The 16,880-nt window shown below is 38.6% G+C and overlaps 2 protein-coding genes across 2 annotated transcripts; one reads left to right on the plus strand and one right to left on the minus strand.

Annotated features, from left to right (window-relative positions):
* Positions 1-1,652: 1,652 nt before the first annotated feature.
* Positions 1,653-3,587, plus strand: LOC125217119 (uncharacterized). Its single transcript, XM_048118945.2, has 3 exons — positions 1,653-1,971; positions 2,069-2,646; positions 2,818-3,587. Exons 1-3 carry the CDS (start codon positions 1,752-1,754, stop codon positions 3,457-3,459), a joined length of 1,440 nt encoding a protein of 479 aa, XP_047974902.2. The 5' UTR covers positions 1,653-1,751; the 3' UTR covers positions 3,460-3,587.
* Positions 3,521-6,854, minus strand: LOC125197897 (Peptide chain release factor 1). The gene is made up of 10 exons (XM_089068656.1): positions 6,570-6,854; positions 6,371-6,469; positions 6,118-6,301; positions 5,959-6,007; positions 5,798-5,876; positions 5,623-5,697; positions 5,460-5,537; positions 5,138-5,296; positions 4,196-4,291; positions 3,521-4,094 (listed from the first exon to the last, which is right to left on the minus strand). The coding sequence occupies exons 1-10, from the start codon at positions 6,825-6,827 to the stop codon at positions 3,903-3,905; spliced, it is 1,269 nt and encodes a 422-aa protein (XP_088924782.1). The 5' UTR covers positions 6,828-6,854; the 3' UTR covers positions 3,521-3,902.
* Between the last annotated feature and the right edge of the window lie 10,026 nt (positions 6,855-16,880).

A 16,880-nucleotide genomic window follows, 5' to 3' on the forward strand; every position in this document is an offset into this window, starting at 1 on the left:
TTTTGTCATATACGAGTAGTAATGAACTAGGATTGATTGTTATTTTCTAATTTTTAAATTTGTCAGTTATAACCGATTTTCAGGTCTGATTAAGTATTCAAATTTCCTACCTCTTGGATTTAGTTAATGAATGTTATATAACTGATTAATACATAATTATTGTTTCTTAAATATTAATAGTCAAATCGATATTTGAAGTGTTGGTATATAGATAATTTGTTTCCAATCAAGTTATATTCTAGTAAATGGAATTAATAACCAACAAACTTTGGTGAAGGAAAGTAAGAATTGCCACTAACTTTTAAGAAGGGAATTTAAACGAATAAATTATACTTACAAATTGATTTCAATTTATGGTGTGACAATGTGTGATTAAGTTGCTATAAGTATTTAGCAGATACGGACAACTCAAAAGAGAAAGAGTGACAGCTACGGAAACAAAACCATGTTCTATGATATCAGTGTAAAAGGTTTTGGACATGTGATTCGATTCACAAAATGAAATAGTAGTAGCATAAAAAAGAAGAGAGAGATAATAAACAAAGTACCCATTTAAAGTCTCATGTACTTTCGTCACTAACTTTAATAAATTAATTAATTGTGTTGTGAGTTTAATAAAATATTAAAATACAAATTTTATTTTTGTAGTAATTTTATAATAAAATATAAATGAAATAAATCGACGTGGATTACATTGGTTAAACATATTGGTTAAACATAGAATAAGGCTTTAAATAAAAACATAAAAAATGATAAAATTTACTCTCTCCGTCCGCCATTAGGAGTCTCATTCCGTTGCGGCTCGGGTTTTAAGAAATGTTAAGAAAAGTGGGTGGAAAAAAGTCAGTGGAATATGGGTCTCACTTGTATATATTACTCCCTCCGTCCCACTTAAGATGACACGTTTTCCTTTTTAGTTTGTCCCAACTAAGATGACACATTTCCTTTTTTGGTAACTTTCTCTCTCCAATTAATACACTCAATCACTTTTTCTCACTCCTATTAAAATATTCATCTATTTTCATCTCTCTACTTTAATACATACACCCACCTTCTCTCTCCAATTAAACACTTTAACCAATAACTCCTAAAATCCCGTGTCGGCTAAGCAATGTGTCATCTTAGCCGGGACGGAGGGAGTAGTTTTAAATGAAATGTGGGTGGAATGAGTTAGGTGAAGGTGAGACCCTAATACCATTTATGGTAAAAGTGAACCGAAACTTCTATTCACGGACAGACTAAAATGGGAAAACGGGACTCCTATTCGCGGACGGAGAGAGTAACTGTTAGTATATTTGAGCGATGCATAATTATCAGAAAAATCATAAAATTTAGTCAAATTTTTGTGGGTCCATAATTTTAAAATCAACAATAAACAAAATTTTAATTTGTTCGCAATTATTATATAACGATATCTTTTTTGTGAAATCGTAGTTGCTGTGGCATCCAAAAAATTGTCTCGTTAAATTAATAATTAAAAAACATGAACAACATAAGTGAGTAGATTTTTCCAAGTTGCAACAATGGCAAACAAAACTGATTTTTCCGACTAAGTTTTAAAGAGACGAGAGTGAGAAATGGAAAAGGGTGGTTTTGGAATGGGCGGCAACAAACGTCAAAAAAGTGCATACAGCTCTGCTTTCATATGAATATAAAAATGGTGGGGCACATCACTCCAACCTTCAATACAAATTCACCTTCTTCTATTTATAAATACACTCATCACCAATCACTCCAAAACCCCTTTCACAATGCCGCTGCGTTTATTCCCAACCACCATCACACTAGCATTCTTCATCACCACCATTGCCCCGGCCGCCGCCTCCGCTGCTTCGGCGCTCGGAGATGCCGGAATGCGGAGGGACGGCCTGCGGGTGGCGTTCGAGGCTTGGAACTTCTGCAATGAAGTTGGCGCCGAGGCCCCCGCCATGGGGAGCCCCAGAGCCGCGGATTGCTTCGATCTCACTCAAGGTGACACATTTCCGCTTATTTTTATTTTTATTTTTATTTTTCAATATAATATATAATATAAAAGACTCGACTCAAAAGACATCCATGTGATTTACAGGCATGGGGCCCATAACTCACAAGGTGTCCGAAGCGGACAACAGGTTGGGAGTGGGGACGCCGTTCCCGGGTTTGAGCCCGGGAGCGCTGAACGACCCGGACCTATACGCGGCCGCAAAGGAGCTTTATCTCGGATCGTTATGTGAGGTCTCCGACAGCCCGGAGCCGTGGCAGTTTTGGATGGTGATGCTGAAAAACGGTAACTACGATACCCGATCCGGGCTGTGCCCGGAGGACGGGAAAAAGGCGCCACCGTTTAAGCCGGGGCGGTTCCCGTGTTTCGGGAAGGGGTGTATGAATCAGCCGACCTTGTACCACCAGCCTACCAGGTTGTACGAGGACGGGACGTTGATGAGGGGCGGATTCAACGGGAGTTACGACACGAGTTCGAATTCCACCAATGCTGGCTCTTATTATGAACTTGTGTGGGAGAAGAAAGTTGGGAGTGGGAGTTGGGTTTTCAATCATAAGTTGAAGACTTCAAATAAGTATCCATGGCTTATGCTTTACTTGAGAGCTGATGCAACAAAAGGATATTCTGGGGGCTACCATTATGACACTAGAGGAATGCTCAAAATTGTAAGAATTTTGATTTTTTTTCCTTTCTAAATCAATAATGATACATTGATTGTGTTGTGATAGGTAGGTAGGTAGGTGTAGATGCATTTGTCACAATCAATTTCTGTTGAGATATGATACAAAGAAGAATAATTTGTTAGACAATGATGGTGATTGTTTATTGCATTGCAGCTGCCAGAGTCCCCAAATTTCAAAGTGAAACTGAGTTTGGACATCAAGAAAGGGGGAGGTCCGAAGAGCCAGTTCTACCTGATGGACATAGGGAGCTGCTGGAAAAACAACGGAGCCCCGTGCGACGGCGATGTGGAGACTGACGTGACCCGGTACTCGGAGATGATCATCAACCCGGCAACTCAGGCGTGGTGCAGCCCCACCAACATCGGCAACTGCCCCCCGTACCACATCACCCCGGACGACACCAAGATACACAGAAACGACACTGCCAACTTCCCTTACGGAGCCTATCACTACTACTGCGCACCCGGTAACGCCAAGCACGCGGAGAAGCCATACAGCACCTGTGATCCCTACAGCAATCCACAGGCGCAGGAGCTGGTGCAGTTGCTTCCTCACCCCATCTGGAAAGACTACGGCTACCCTACCAAGCAGGGTGACGGATGGGTGGGAGACGGGCGTACCTGGGAGCTCGATGTTGGAGGCCTTTCCGGCCGGCTCTACTTCTATCAGGATCCGGATACGGCTCCTGCAAGAAGAATATGGACATCTCTTGATGTGGGGACTGAGATTTTTGTTAGTAATCAAGAAGAAGTTGCTGAATGGAGTCTCAGTGAGTTTGATGTCATTCTTACTTGATCAACAAAATGTATCATAGCATTAGCAGAGCAACCAAAACTAATTAGCACTGCACACAACATTATTTTCAAAAAAAAGTAAGCAAGCAAGCTTGCTTTTCCTCAATATAATTATTTTTCTGCCTTAAAGCCACAAACAACATTCATCTGATATATTGATATTCTAGTTATTTCTCTAGCTAAATGTTCGGTCTTGAAAGCATCTGTCAAAACATGGCAAAACCACCATCAATATCTAACAGCAGGTGGTTGCCAAATTGCAATCTCAGACCAACTAACTTAATATCTTTAGGTCGGACAGATCTATTCGCAGTAGAATACAAGATTAAGCAGTTGCGGGTCAAAACATGGATCTTTGGTTAGTCCCAGAGAATTGGCGGAGAACAGTAGCATATCCGCAACAGCAAATGGAAGGTAGTAAAAGCCAGTTTAACTCTTCGGTTGCTATGTAGAAGTGAAAGATGCAATGGCATCCATTTCTTGTTGCAAGATGAGAGCGTCAACAAATGTGTCCAGGTCCTCGCCCTCCATTATATCATCTATTGCGTGACTAGTGATACCAACTCGATGGTCAGTTACACGACCTTGAGGGAAATTATATGTACGGATGCGTTCTGATCTGTCGCCACTACCAATCTGTTGAGTGCACAAAAACACTATCAAAATATGCATAATGATCTTCTATCTATAGGACAATGCTTCAAATTAATAGGCTTCAACTTGAAGACCACCATTACCTGCTCTGTTCTAAGTTTTGAACGATTTGCATCAAGCCGAGTCCTTTCCAACTCATATAACTTCGCACACAATACTTTAAGTGCTTTGGCCTTGTTCTGATGAAACAATAAATAAACAAGAAAATCAGACTCGGGTAATGAAGAGGCATGAATCAAATCCGGTTGCATGTGACAATCTTCATAAATTTATCATGCTCAACATCAAAACATGTCTAAAAGATTTGTGAATATTGAAGCAGAACCTTATAGTATAAGTAAAATGAAAAGGTACATTAACTCACAAGTATTTTTGGTTTAGTTTATAAGCGAATGCAATATTTTCTTTGTAGAACAAAGAGAAAGTGCAGTACATATTTTAATGGATTGTATAATTATGTTTCATGAAGTTGCAAGCATTACAAAATAGATCAGTTCCACTTGTAATGCAACCAGTTGGCAAAGAAGCTTGAGAAAAAAAAAAGCTTCTAAACTTGAAACTTACGTAGAACAAAGCTACTCAGATGACCTAAAACTTAAAAGTGGAAGATAAATGGACATAATTCTTTCTACAGTATATAAGTTATCCAAATTAAAGGAATACTGGTGAACTTGAGGATTCATTCCCAAAAAAAAAAAACTGAGGATTCATTCCATTAGTATAATATGGTTGTTGCACATGTTCATATCACAAACTCATCTTAAAATGCATAACAGGGTAGTGCACATGACAAGCAGTGTATACATTACCATGCCATTTATACAAACTTAAATTGTAATAACTGACTGTCTCATTTAGATGACCAAATCCTCAGTTGTTAGTGCCAATCATTTTTAGAAAATAACTAAGAATTATTAGAATGAAATCCAGCATGTCATTACTCAATGGCACAATTACTGCTGGGTAATAATATAACAGTCCTGCATTGGAAAGAAGAATTAGTAACTGCAAATAAGATTTCGTGCCTGATGTTGGGATCGCTCATCCTGTATGGCAACAACTAACCCAGTTGGCATATGAGTAATCCGGACGGCACTATCAGTGGTGTTTACACTCTGACCACCTGAACCACCAGACCTGTATGTATCAATTTTTAGGTCTTCATTCCTGATTTGGACATCCACCTGCAGAAGTTTCAAACAGCACAGAGAAGTAAGATAAACTTGAATGCAGACTAAATTAGTAGGCATTAATGTCGAAGGATTGAGAAAAGTGTCAGTCTTAATATGTTTTGCTAACATTATTGTCACATGTAGGAACATTACGTTAAATGGAATGGATTTGGACCTGATCTGCTTGAGGAAGAATAACAACAGATACGGCACTTGTATGAACTCGCCCAGATTTCTCAGTCATCGGAACTCGCTATAAAAGAATGGTATTCATATCGTCTGATGAAATACAGAAGACAAATCAATCAAAATGCAGATAGATTTGGAGTATGAAAAACCTGCACTCTATGAATTCCACTCTCAAATTTCAGCTTTCCATAAACATCTGCACCAGAGATTGCGGCACTAGCCTCCTGAGGAATCATAAAACAGTTCGAAGAACAATAGCGTGTGAGGCTGAAAATATGAAACAAAGTAGTAGGTAACATGGTATTTAAAGAATACTCAACCAACCTTATAACCTTTAACATCGGATTCTGCCACACCAAGAACTTCAAACCTCCAACCTTTATTCTGTGAGTACTTCTCATACCTATGCATTTGATGATAGAGTCATGAAATGAATGAAAAACAGCACTTGAGATATCAATCAATCCACAGAAACAGGAGCATACATTTTAAAAATATCCATCGCAAACAATGAAGCCTCTTCCCCTCCAGTTCCTGAAACAAACTTCGAGCATAATTAGGACGACTAAGTACGAGCTTCAAAAGCATGCATCAAGAAGAGAACACTAGGATATAGATAAAGCATTGCCATTTATAACATCTACCTGCTCTGACTTCCAAGATACAGTCACGTTCATCGACATCATCCTTCGGTAGTAATGACTTGAGCAGCATATACCGCAGACGCTCCTCTTCTTGAGAGGCCTGCCCCAATTCATCAGCAGCCATTTCACGCATGTCTTTATCTTCCTCCGCTTCATCAATCAGTGATTTTAGGCCCCCAATCTCCTGCAAAATCAGGAACATAGATAAGCTCTACTGTACACAACGAAGGAAATGAACATAGTGCTATAATACCTGCTGCTTCTTTCTCAATTCAGACACCACATCAATCGTATGCCGGAGCTTCTTCAGCTCTTTGTTGGCCGTCGAATACTCTTCCGGCGAGGCATCCGGCTATCTTTCACAAAAATTAGACATTTTTTTATACAGAGGAATTTGATCGAACAGATGATAGGAGTGAATGAAACAAGACAACACGCATATAATATATCACCTGGTTGAGAATCGCCTCTAATTGAGCGTGTCGATTTTCAATAGCTGATAGCTTCTGTTCCATGATGTTGATGAGATCGTTGGAGAGTTGGGGCTGGGATTGGGACAGTGCAGCTCTGGCGGAGTAGAGACGGCGGAAGAGTGTTTTCGCAGTCAGGAGGTGGATACGGCGGTGCGGCGGCGGCCGGTAAACAATGATGGGGCGATTGAAGAGAAATTCATGGAGTTTGGATTTCCAAAATGCTGCTCGTTTGCTCATCCTGATCCGTTTGAATAAATATTGGGGTTTCCTAATTTAAATCAAACCACTTAAATACCATTTCTGTTTGGAGTGAACTACAAAATTGACCCCTATGTATGGTAGATCGAACTCTAGATGTACCTATGTTTCAAAAAACGCCTCAAACACCTCTATGTATGGGCATAATATCATTTGAAGTCCTTTTTCATTTTTTACGGTCTTTCATGCCCTTCACTCCCTTCTTTTTTTTCGGAAAATGCCACTGAGGATATTTCAGTCTTTCCAATATTTCATCATTATTTTTCATGTCGGATTAATTGGGATATTGACTACATGGCAGGCTTTTGGGTAGTGTGTCTAGGGGGATAATTTGATATTATGTTTTGGGGTGGAATTCAAAAAGTCACCTTCCAGAGAGGTTTTCTTTCCCTCCTAAAATAAGAATAAGCTTCCATCCTAGTATACTCTCACTCTCTCGCCCCTCACTCTTACTCTCAGCACTTCGCTCTCTCTCGCACGAAGACACAAGGGTTTCAGTCTCTCTCTATCTCTCGCACGCACACAAAATGGGACGCAATCGTGGAGCTCCCCGGAAAGGAGCGACCTACGACAGCGGCGACGGTGGTGGCGATGGCCGAAGAGGCCTCGTCTTCGTCAAGGCTTCCGGAGACGATTATCCTAGAGGACGAAGTTTGGGTTCTCCGTCAGGCAAAGCTAACCACCTTCAACCCTTACGACGAATATGGTATGATTCTCGACCTTTACATGCTCATTTTTCGTATTTCATCATTTTAGGTAATCGTGAAAATGTAGGGTTTGTATCAATTTTAAAGTAGGAAATAGTGAATTTGAAGGGTTTTTTTTTTACAGGAAGTGATGCTCTTTTTACCATCAATATGCATCACGGCGGTGTATTCCACAGCAGGATGTACGTTGGTGGGAGATTGAATTATATCGACAAATGCGACACTACGCTGTTCAACCTTTTTGAGCTATCGTCGATCATGGTCGCGTTGGGTTACCAGCGGAATTACATTTGCGAGTGGTACTACTGTGACCCTGAAAAAAATGACGAGTTAGTCGGCCTAAAACACGGTGAGCCTAAACACCCACTGTATGATGAAAAGCATATGGATCGTTTCCTTTCGTTGTTAGGCGGTAAGTGGAAGGAGATTCACGTTATAGTGTGGAGATCAGCCATGTAGAGACCGTGGTGAAGCTGATGGCAGATGAATTTACAATTTTGGAGAAGTTTGAACGGCTGCCCAACAGTGGAGTAGTTATTGAAGAGATAGAGGAAGCCCCTAAACCGAAACCAAACCCCAAACGGCAACCGATGTGTAATGCCGAGCTGAAGATGTTGTGTTGGTACGACCTTGATCCTGAATTCGAAGAGTACCTCCGAAACAGCCTCGAGGAAGACAAGAGGCTAAGGAGGAGTCTAGAACAGGATGGGTTGTTGGGTGAAAATTTGATGGGGAGGTTGAATGAGGTTACTAGTGTTTCAGATCATGGGGCTGATGTAGGGGGGGACATTATGGAGGCAGTGGGTGCTACAGAGGATGGTGGTGTTGCTATGGAGTGTTCTGTTCAAGCTGAAGATGTTGTGCATGCAGATGAGTCTGTGCATGCATTTGTAATGGGCCAACATGTGGTGTTGGAAGAGGTAATAAATGTGGGTGTGTTAATTGAATTAAATCATACTTGGGTATGTATAATGATATTAATTTTTTCAATATGTGTATCTTTTATGTTGTTAGGTTGGCATTGAAATCCCAGTTGTGAATGAAATTCCTAATTTGGATGACATCCCAATTCCAGATGAAATGCCAAATGCAGCAGCGGTTAGAAGAAATAGAGGCAAGGCGCCTATAGATGATGAGTCATTGGGAGAAGCGGACTTCATGGACTTCTTCGCTGATATTGACATGGTAATGCTATTTTAACGCCCCGAAAATGGTTCTAGAAAAATTGTTATTGCAATTAAGAAAGCAAAAAAAAAGAGAGGCTTATAGTGAACGACACTATGATAAAAATAGTGATATATTGAAAATCTACAACATGTTGAGTTATTTATATGATTTTTTTCTTAAAATATTGATAGGAAAAAAGTATGCGTGAGTATTATCTTTGAATTATTGGTTAATATGTTATCATTGAATGTTGAATATGATGTTTTGATTATTAGATTCAAAGTTAATATGTCATGATTCCAAGATCAATCAAGAAACGAAAGTATAGGAAAATATTAGTTAGAAATATGATGTTTATAATATGAAATATATTAAAATAGAAGTGGTATTGAAGATTAGAAATGACCGAGAACTTTATTTAGGTTGAGCCAAATATTGTGAATATTATTAGCTTGATTTAAATTCATACATGTATTTTAGACTTGATAAAGTGCACAATGTAAAAATTATTAGAACTAATAATGATCAACTGGTGCATCTTTAAAATTTGATAAGAATGACTAACTTATAATTTTATATAGCAAATCCATTTGTCTAGATTTTTTTTTGTCATGAATATGATCTGGAATAAGGTATAAGTAATAAGGTGAATTAATTTTCTAAGGGAGACTAGTTACTGTAAAACGTTAGTTATATAATTATAACCAAAATATAATTAGTAAGATATAGGTATACGTTGTAAATGCTGGTACATGAAATCTACTATGTAATTAATCATGAGATTAGTGTCATCTATATGAAAATGAAGCGAATAATATGTACGAATAAGATTCTATATGCTCTTGTGTGTGATATTTGTATCTATGTGTTAAATATATGATTGAGGAAAAGTTTTTTAAGTTTAAGTTTATGTTTGCTATGCAGCTTGACATTTTAAACTTTCATGAGGGGATACTTGGCAACATCCCAATCGACGGTTCCAATACTTGTTGCACCATGGCAATGGAGGTACTACATGGACTACATAGAAGTTGTCTTCACATATAGTTGTCAATTTAATAAAAAAATTTGGTTGATGTTTAATTAGTCATTGTTTTGGTTTTGTTTTAACAGAGTCAAACTGAGTGCACAAATGATGGTTCTACTGTATACCCCAGTCATGAAGAGGTAACACTACCAAGTCCTTGTTCTGATATAATTGAATCCCTTGGTCCTCGTTTTGATATAATACTTATTCATGATGCCTTGGTTGAAATTTTTACACATGCCTATTTGTTTGTGTAGGTTGAAAGAGAAGTTAGAGAGCCTGCTGGTGAGATGGAAATGGACGATGATGAATGCCCGTTACGTGATGAGGCCAACTATGATGAGGAGGACGACAACCTTGACCAATTCATATCTTTGGTGCATATGTGTCGTGATGAACAACTCTTCACAACTTTCTTTGAAAGTTTGATTACACGTGGTGCTGCAGGTTCTTCGACCGACGGAGGTCCGCCAACTCTTGGAGCTAGTAGTGAATCTAGAAGAGCGGGAGAAAGAGGATCAATAAGAGACGAATGCGCACCAATTAAAAAACGCAAGTGTATCCCTGTTGTCGAAGCAAGAGAAGTGCTAACTGAACATCGGAACTCAAGTGGTCCACTAAACGATTCGCCGACTGCGGAACTAAGGAACATCGAAAGTTCAGATGAAGATGAAGAAGTGGTTGGGAAAAAGGGTGGTCGGAGGAAAACAGCTCACCGATTTTTCCAGTTAACTAATAATGTATGCCCAGATTGGTTTATTGGTGATCTCTTTCCTGATAAAGAGTCGGTGTTTGAGGCATTAAGGCAATACGGAGTGATGAGTAGGCGTCCAGTGTATATGGCCAAGAATGAAAAAGAAAAAATGAGGGCCAAATGTCGTGGTGCTTACAACAAATGCAAGTGGTTCGTATACTGGAGAAAGAACGATACAGAAGACTTTGTAGTGAATACCCAGCAGAAGGCTCATGCATACACATGCTGCCTCGTGAATACCAACCGGTGGATATCGGCTAAGTGGTTGGGAAGGAGGTACACTGAGAAAATTAAGGCCAACCCCAACATTCCTCTACAAGCGATTAGGCAATGCGTGGACGAGGATTTCAGCTCCACACTTAGTCGAATGAAGGCCTACGTACTAGGGAGTACGCACTTGAGGGGATATTTGGTCGAGCGGGAGCCCAGTATAAGAAGTTGTATGACTACAAAGGTGAACTCCTGCAGACTCATCCTAACTCCACCGTTGACATCATGCACGAGAGTCATAGGGATGACCCAAGCAAAGGCCCTCGATTCCTCAGATTTTACTGCTGGCCTAGGACCACTGAAGAGAGGGTGGAGGGATTTCTGCCGCCCAGTGGTGTTTTTAGATGCTTGCTTCTTGAAGGGTGCCTACAAGGGTCAATTATTCACCGCGATTGGGATGGACCAGAATGATGGGTGGTGGCCCATTGCTTGGGGAGTAGCAGAGGCTGAGGGCTACATACAGTGGAAGTGGTTCTTGGAGTTGCTTGATGTTGACCTACAACTGTCAGAAAATAGCCCGCGCTACGTGTTCATGTCAGATCAGCAGAAGGTACATGTTTGCTATTCACTATTCACTATCAGTATAAACCCTGAATATGATATATTGTCATACATAAGACCCCAAATATGATATTATTTTTCATACATGTTTTGGCTGTTTCATATATATGGACCAAATATGATATTATGTTTTACTAAACATAGCCACATCATTTTTATGTCTTTTTAGGGACTCGGGCTGGTAATTGCCCAGAAGTACCCACAAAGTGAGCACCGATTCTGTCTCCAACACATGTACAATAACTTCAACAAAAGATTTCTAGGTGAAAAGTTGCGCAACACATTGTGGGGGATCGCTGGTTCCACCACTGTCGAACAGTACGAGAGGCGGATGGAAGCCCTGAAGGTGAAGAATGTTGCTGCCTACAATTACTTGGTTGCCGCTGCGCCAAAGGAGAAATGGGTGACTGCATTTTTCTCTGAGCATGCTCGTTGTGACTCGTTACTGAACAATATGTGTGAAACATTCAACTCGAAGATCGTTGAGGCTCGCGAGATGGCTATCATCACCATGTTGGAGGAGCTTCGGACTAAGCAAATGCAGAGGATTCAATACAGGGGGAAGTGGATTCAAACCTACGATTACCCAGTTCCTCCCGTGATTAAGGAGTATATCGAGAAGGAATCAAAGCATGCTGGTTCTTGGTGGGCAATTTTCAATGGTGATGATTCTTACCAAGTCAGTGGACCCGGTGGGCAGTTTGTGGTCAACTTGAGGCACAAATCATGCACATGCAGGCGGTGGCAGATACGAGGTATTCCATGCGTACACGCCGTTTCGTGCATTCTCAAAATTGACCGAGAAATCACGGACTATGTATCTCCGTACTACAAGACAGATTCCATGGTACTTTTGTACCGGAATGTACTTTACCCCATTAATGGGGTTGACAATTGGCCAAAGTCATCGGAGGTCGGGTTTGACCTTGAACCACCACGCAGTAAACGACAACGTGGGAGGCCTAAGAAGAACAGATCAGAAAAGACAATGATAATGGTTCGAGCTGACGGCGTGGAATGTCTCCAGCGACAGATGTCGGCCAAGTGTAGGCGGTGCGGAGTTATTGGGCATAACAGGCGAACTTGTTCGAATGATCCCATGAATACATCAACTAGTTCGTCGAATGTGCGTCCACATGAGGTAAATCTGTTTTGTGTACTGAAAAGATATTTAATCTTCTGTGGGGTGCCAAAAATGAAATCTAATTTTTTGTCTTCTCTTAGCATAACCAGAACGAATGTCAATCTCAAGCTCATCCAGTTGCTGCGCAAGGTGAATCATCAAGCCACAGGCAAGGGCAACAGGTGCCGGAGGTACCAACATACAGGAAGAGAAGGAGCACTGCTCAAAGATGTGGAAGGAGGGGCAATGATGATTAGGTCATGGGATGGTCCAAGGTTTTTTTTAGGAAAGGCAAGAATGGAAACTTTATTTTAGAAACAATGTTCAGTTGAGAATTTTTCCCACTCACTTTTGTTGTTACTTTTGGAACAATATTTTGCTACTGTACTCTACTCTACTCTGCCCAACTACTCTACTCTTTTGGGTATTTTAACATTATATTTTGGGAAGTGTATGAAGAAATATTATCTTGCTTGCCTTTATACATGTGACAATTTAATAGTCTATACAAGATTTACCATCATTATTGAGGATGCAATTATAACCAATTATTTGAATACTTTGAACTTCGTATAAAATACTATGCTTCATGTTCACATGTATAGTTTAAAATTAATTAAATCAGCATTATTATATCTCATCCTTTTTATTCATTCTATCATTGAAACTTTATAGCTGCATCTCACAACTTTACTGCCTCTTCATTGTTGACTTCAATATCCAAAAACCAATAATAAAAAGCCCCGCCACGTAGCACAGACCCACTCAAACAATAGCCAGAGATTCACTTTCATCAAACAACTCAAATTCATTCACTAAAAATGGCGAAAGCCAAGCGGGAGAAGACGACAACAACTCCAATTTTCAATATTTTCAACTTCTCAACACTAAGAATTTTGAATCAAGAAATCTTAAACTGCAATAGACAATCAACAAATCATATCCATTAACTTGACAAAGTCAGGAAAATTGCGACAAAAGACAAAATTAAAGCTGCAAAACAACAACACAACAAAATACGCTCTACACCTTCGGTCTTTATTCTACGATTCCCAACTTCACATTTTGCAATAGGGCTTCTAACGTTGTCGATAGATGTGGGATAACACCATCTGAAGAATCTGCAACCACCTATTTTGCCTTTGTTCTCACAGGTAAAATACAACATACCAAACGTATCCTTTCTTGAATCTGAGACAATTTTTAAAACAGCTTTGTTGCCACACCAACACTTTTCGTAGTTAAATCTGAGCCACCTGCAGCCAATTTCGCCGACATTTGACGAGTTCACCGACTGGGTTGACATTGAAGAAGACGAACGACGAACACACCACTAATTACTTTCTAACAAATAAAAAACACAGAGAGAAGAGTGCAAGAGAGAGAAGTAAGATGTGAATTTTAGAAAGAAGAAGAAGACATTTATATAGAAATATCAATATTTTTGTAAAGTGTGAAAAATTGGAAAGACTGAAATGGCCTTGGAGTGGCATTTTCGAAAAATAAGGAGGATGGGAAGGGCATGGAAGACAGCAAAAAGTGAAAAGGGACCTCAAATGATATTATATCCATACATAGAGGTGTCTGATGTATTTTTTGAAACATAGGTACCTCCAGAGTTCGATCCACCATACATAGGGGCTAATTTTGTAGTTCACAATGATGGGGCGATTGAAGAGAAATTCATGGAGTTTGGATTTCCAAAATGCTGCTCGTTTGCTCATCCTGATCCGTTTGAATAAATATTGGGGTTTCCTACTTTAAATCAAACCACTTAAATACCATTTCTGTTTTTGAATATTAGTACTTCTCCGCTCTACAGTTTAGTTTATTTAACTTGTGAATCAACAAAAGAAAATAAAATAATACAGTATAAAAATGTATACTAACAATATTGTTACACAATTATAATTATAAATTTAAATATATTTAGAAATTAATATAGAAATTTCTATTAATAGCAACACTTAAAATATGAAGTTAGTAATAAAATACTACTATTATTAATATTAAAATATTTTATATACTTCTAAAAATTATTAAGAGGATAATGATGTATTATAAAAAATAAAATAATAAACTATAAAACAAATAAAATATATATGTAATTAAATGCAAATATGGTACAAACTTCAAACTATATACTAGTAATTAATAAACTTCTCATTAGAATAATAAAATAATAGCTAGTAAGTTATGAAAAAGGATTTAAATATCTGAATTCTACCTCATTTTATGGCTAGTCTTATAATATGAAAAAGAAACAAGATTACTTTTCAAATTGAGGAAATTGTTCAAGATAAGATGATTTTCATCTATAATGGAGTTCGATAGCGCTGGGGCTGTTGCTATCAGGCGACCAAAATAAGAGCTGGAACGAAGTCAGACATTCTCAGCTGAAGTTGTGTAATCTTTAGTGAAAAATGTTGTAGGCTTTTGTGAACTTTGGAAACATAAGTACTAGAGTAGAGCTTTGGTATCCACTATCCCAAAATTGAGGTTTTCTAATATATTTTACACTTATTTCGGAGAACATTGAGTTTCTATTGATTTCACCACACTATTTTTCTCTTTGAATTAAAGATTTTGTTTAGATTGAAATTACCTTCATCATAATGACTTTAGAGAAGACTTTGCAAACAAATATAGTTACTAGTGAAGTTTCAATTATACATGCTTAAAATGTACTACAAAGTTTAAGCCTTGGTATATGGTGAGCTAACATAAGAAGAATATTATACCGACCAGTTTTCTCATCCATAGTATCTCTGTCAAACCACTCTTTATACACATGTTTCACTAACACGATGCTATTCAACATTATTGATCTCCTAACATATGTGACTTGGATGAAGGTTGATCGACATCCCCATTTCACGAACTCAATGTGCCTCTTTATCGTAAGAAGTAAGCAATGATGGCGGATGGATCGACTTATCCTACCTGAAGTGCATGCTTGACTACACTATGAGAAAGTGCCCTCTCATTTAGAAAGATTCGTAAAAGAGTATTTTAAACTAGGGAAAAACTAAACTTTCTCAAACAAGTACGTTCCTTTGCCTTTGGATAAGGAACAATCCTAAATCCTTAGGCTAGTATCCAGATGTCTCGTCCTTCGAGTTGCCTATAAATTAACGATCAGATTTGTTGCTACATGAGTCAGTAAAAACAACAAGAAAATAAGTTTAAAAAACGGGGAGATGGATTATGGGTCAAATACATTAAAGGGAGTGATGTGTATGCTACAATCTACGAATAAAAGTTATTGTTGTAATCAATTGCAGTAAAATTTATTATTCTAATGATGTATATAAGAAATTATTTTTTAAGAGGATTTACACTTTTTTTTACATTAAAGTGAATATTTTAATGGATAAAATTATATTAACATAATCTATTCATTATGCAAAGTACCCAACCAAATAAAAAACACATCCACTTATAACTCTCACATATGGGCCAATTGATTTAATAGACTTAACTTGTAATTGCCTCTATTTGGGCCAACTGCCATTCGGCCCGTTTATGCCTCATCTAAAACAATTTTAGGTTTACCTACGCTACGCATCACTCACCCTAATTTCTTACCGCCACCATCGAACCCTAACCCAACATAGTCGATCATCTGGCTCGCTTCCTTCGAAGCGCCGACGTCGCCGTTACCGCCACCAAATCCTCTTCCGCCACCACCACCGAATCCTCTTCTGCCACCTATGAAACCATTGTTACACTATTTCCTAGTAGTCTAGGTCTTCTTCAAATTGATATTCTAAATTCTAATATGAAATAGTTGTTGTTGAAAGTTTTGCCATTTCTGGTGTATGTGCAAAAGCCTATTTTCCAGTGAAACGGCAAAAATTAGAACAACAACTATGTATGTGCAAACGGCAAAAATTTTCCGGTACGACGAATATATCAATTTTCCGGTGTATGTGCAAAAGCTTATTTTCCGGGGAAACAAAAAAAATTAGAACAACAACTATGTATGTGCAAAAGGTTCACCGGAAACTCATATCAGCCATGTATGTGCAAAAGCCAAACCCATATCAACCATGTATGTGCAAAAGCCAAACTCATATCAGCCACGCATGTGCATAGTGGAAGTACCAAGTGGAATTTGGAAAAAATAGGTGTCAACCATATCTCAATTCACCCCCTCATGACCTTTCAAGCTTCAATAATTTCGGACATGCAGAGGTATCCAGAGGAATCACAAGGGAATCACAACAGCAGTAAAATATATTAATCGATTGAAAAAAAAAACATTAATCGTTGTACTAATAAAGTAGAAAGCATGCAAACCTTCAATCGACTGAAAAAAAGGGTTTTGGAGCGAGATATCCTCCAACATGGCTGCAAATAGAATACGTCAAAGATTGACATCCGGTAAAATCAATTTCCTGCGAGTAACATCATCTTAGCA

The sequence above is a fragment of the Salvia hispanica genome, chromosome 3 (assembly GCF_029641045.1).
Source record: "Salvia hispanica isolate PSC_SH4W2 chromosome 3, Shi_PSC_v1, whole genome shotgun sequence".
NCBI classification, from domain to species: domain Eukaryota; kingdom Viridiplantae; phylum Streptophyta; class Magnoliopsida; order Lamiales; family Lamiaceae; genus Salvia; species Salvia hispanica.

Excerpts from the sequence above, each read along its gene's own strand:
- LOC125197897 (XM_089068656.1), bottom strand. The coding sequence starts at position 6,827 with ATGAGCAAACGAGCAGCATTTTGGAAATCCAAACTCCATGAATTTCTC. Across the intron at positions 6,470-6,569 it reads TAGAGGCGATTCTCAACCAG|CCGGATGCCTCGCCGGAAGA; the intron begins GTGATATATTAT and ends TGTGAAAGATAG. Across the intron at positions 6,008-6,117 it reads TATCTTGGAAGTCAGAGCAG|GAACTGGAGGGGAAGAGGCT; the intron begins GTAGATGTTATA and ends AGTTTGTTTCAG.
- LOC125217119 (XM_048118945.2), top strand. The coding sequence starts at position 1,752 with ATGCCGCTGCGTTTATTCCCAACCACCATCACACTAGCATTCTTCATC. Across the intron at positions 1,972-2,068 it reads TTGCTTCGATCTCACTCAAG|GCATGGGGCCCATAACTCAC; the intron begins GTGACACATTTC and ends TGTGATTTACAG. Across the intron at positions 2,647-2,817 it reads CTAGAGGAATGCTCAAAATT|CTGCCAGAGTCCCCAAATTT; the intron begins GTAAGAATTTTG and ends ATTGCATTGCAG.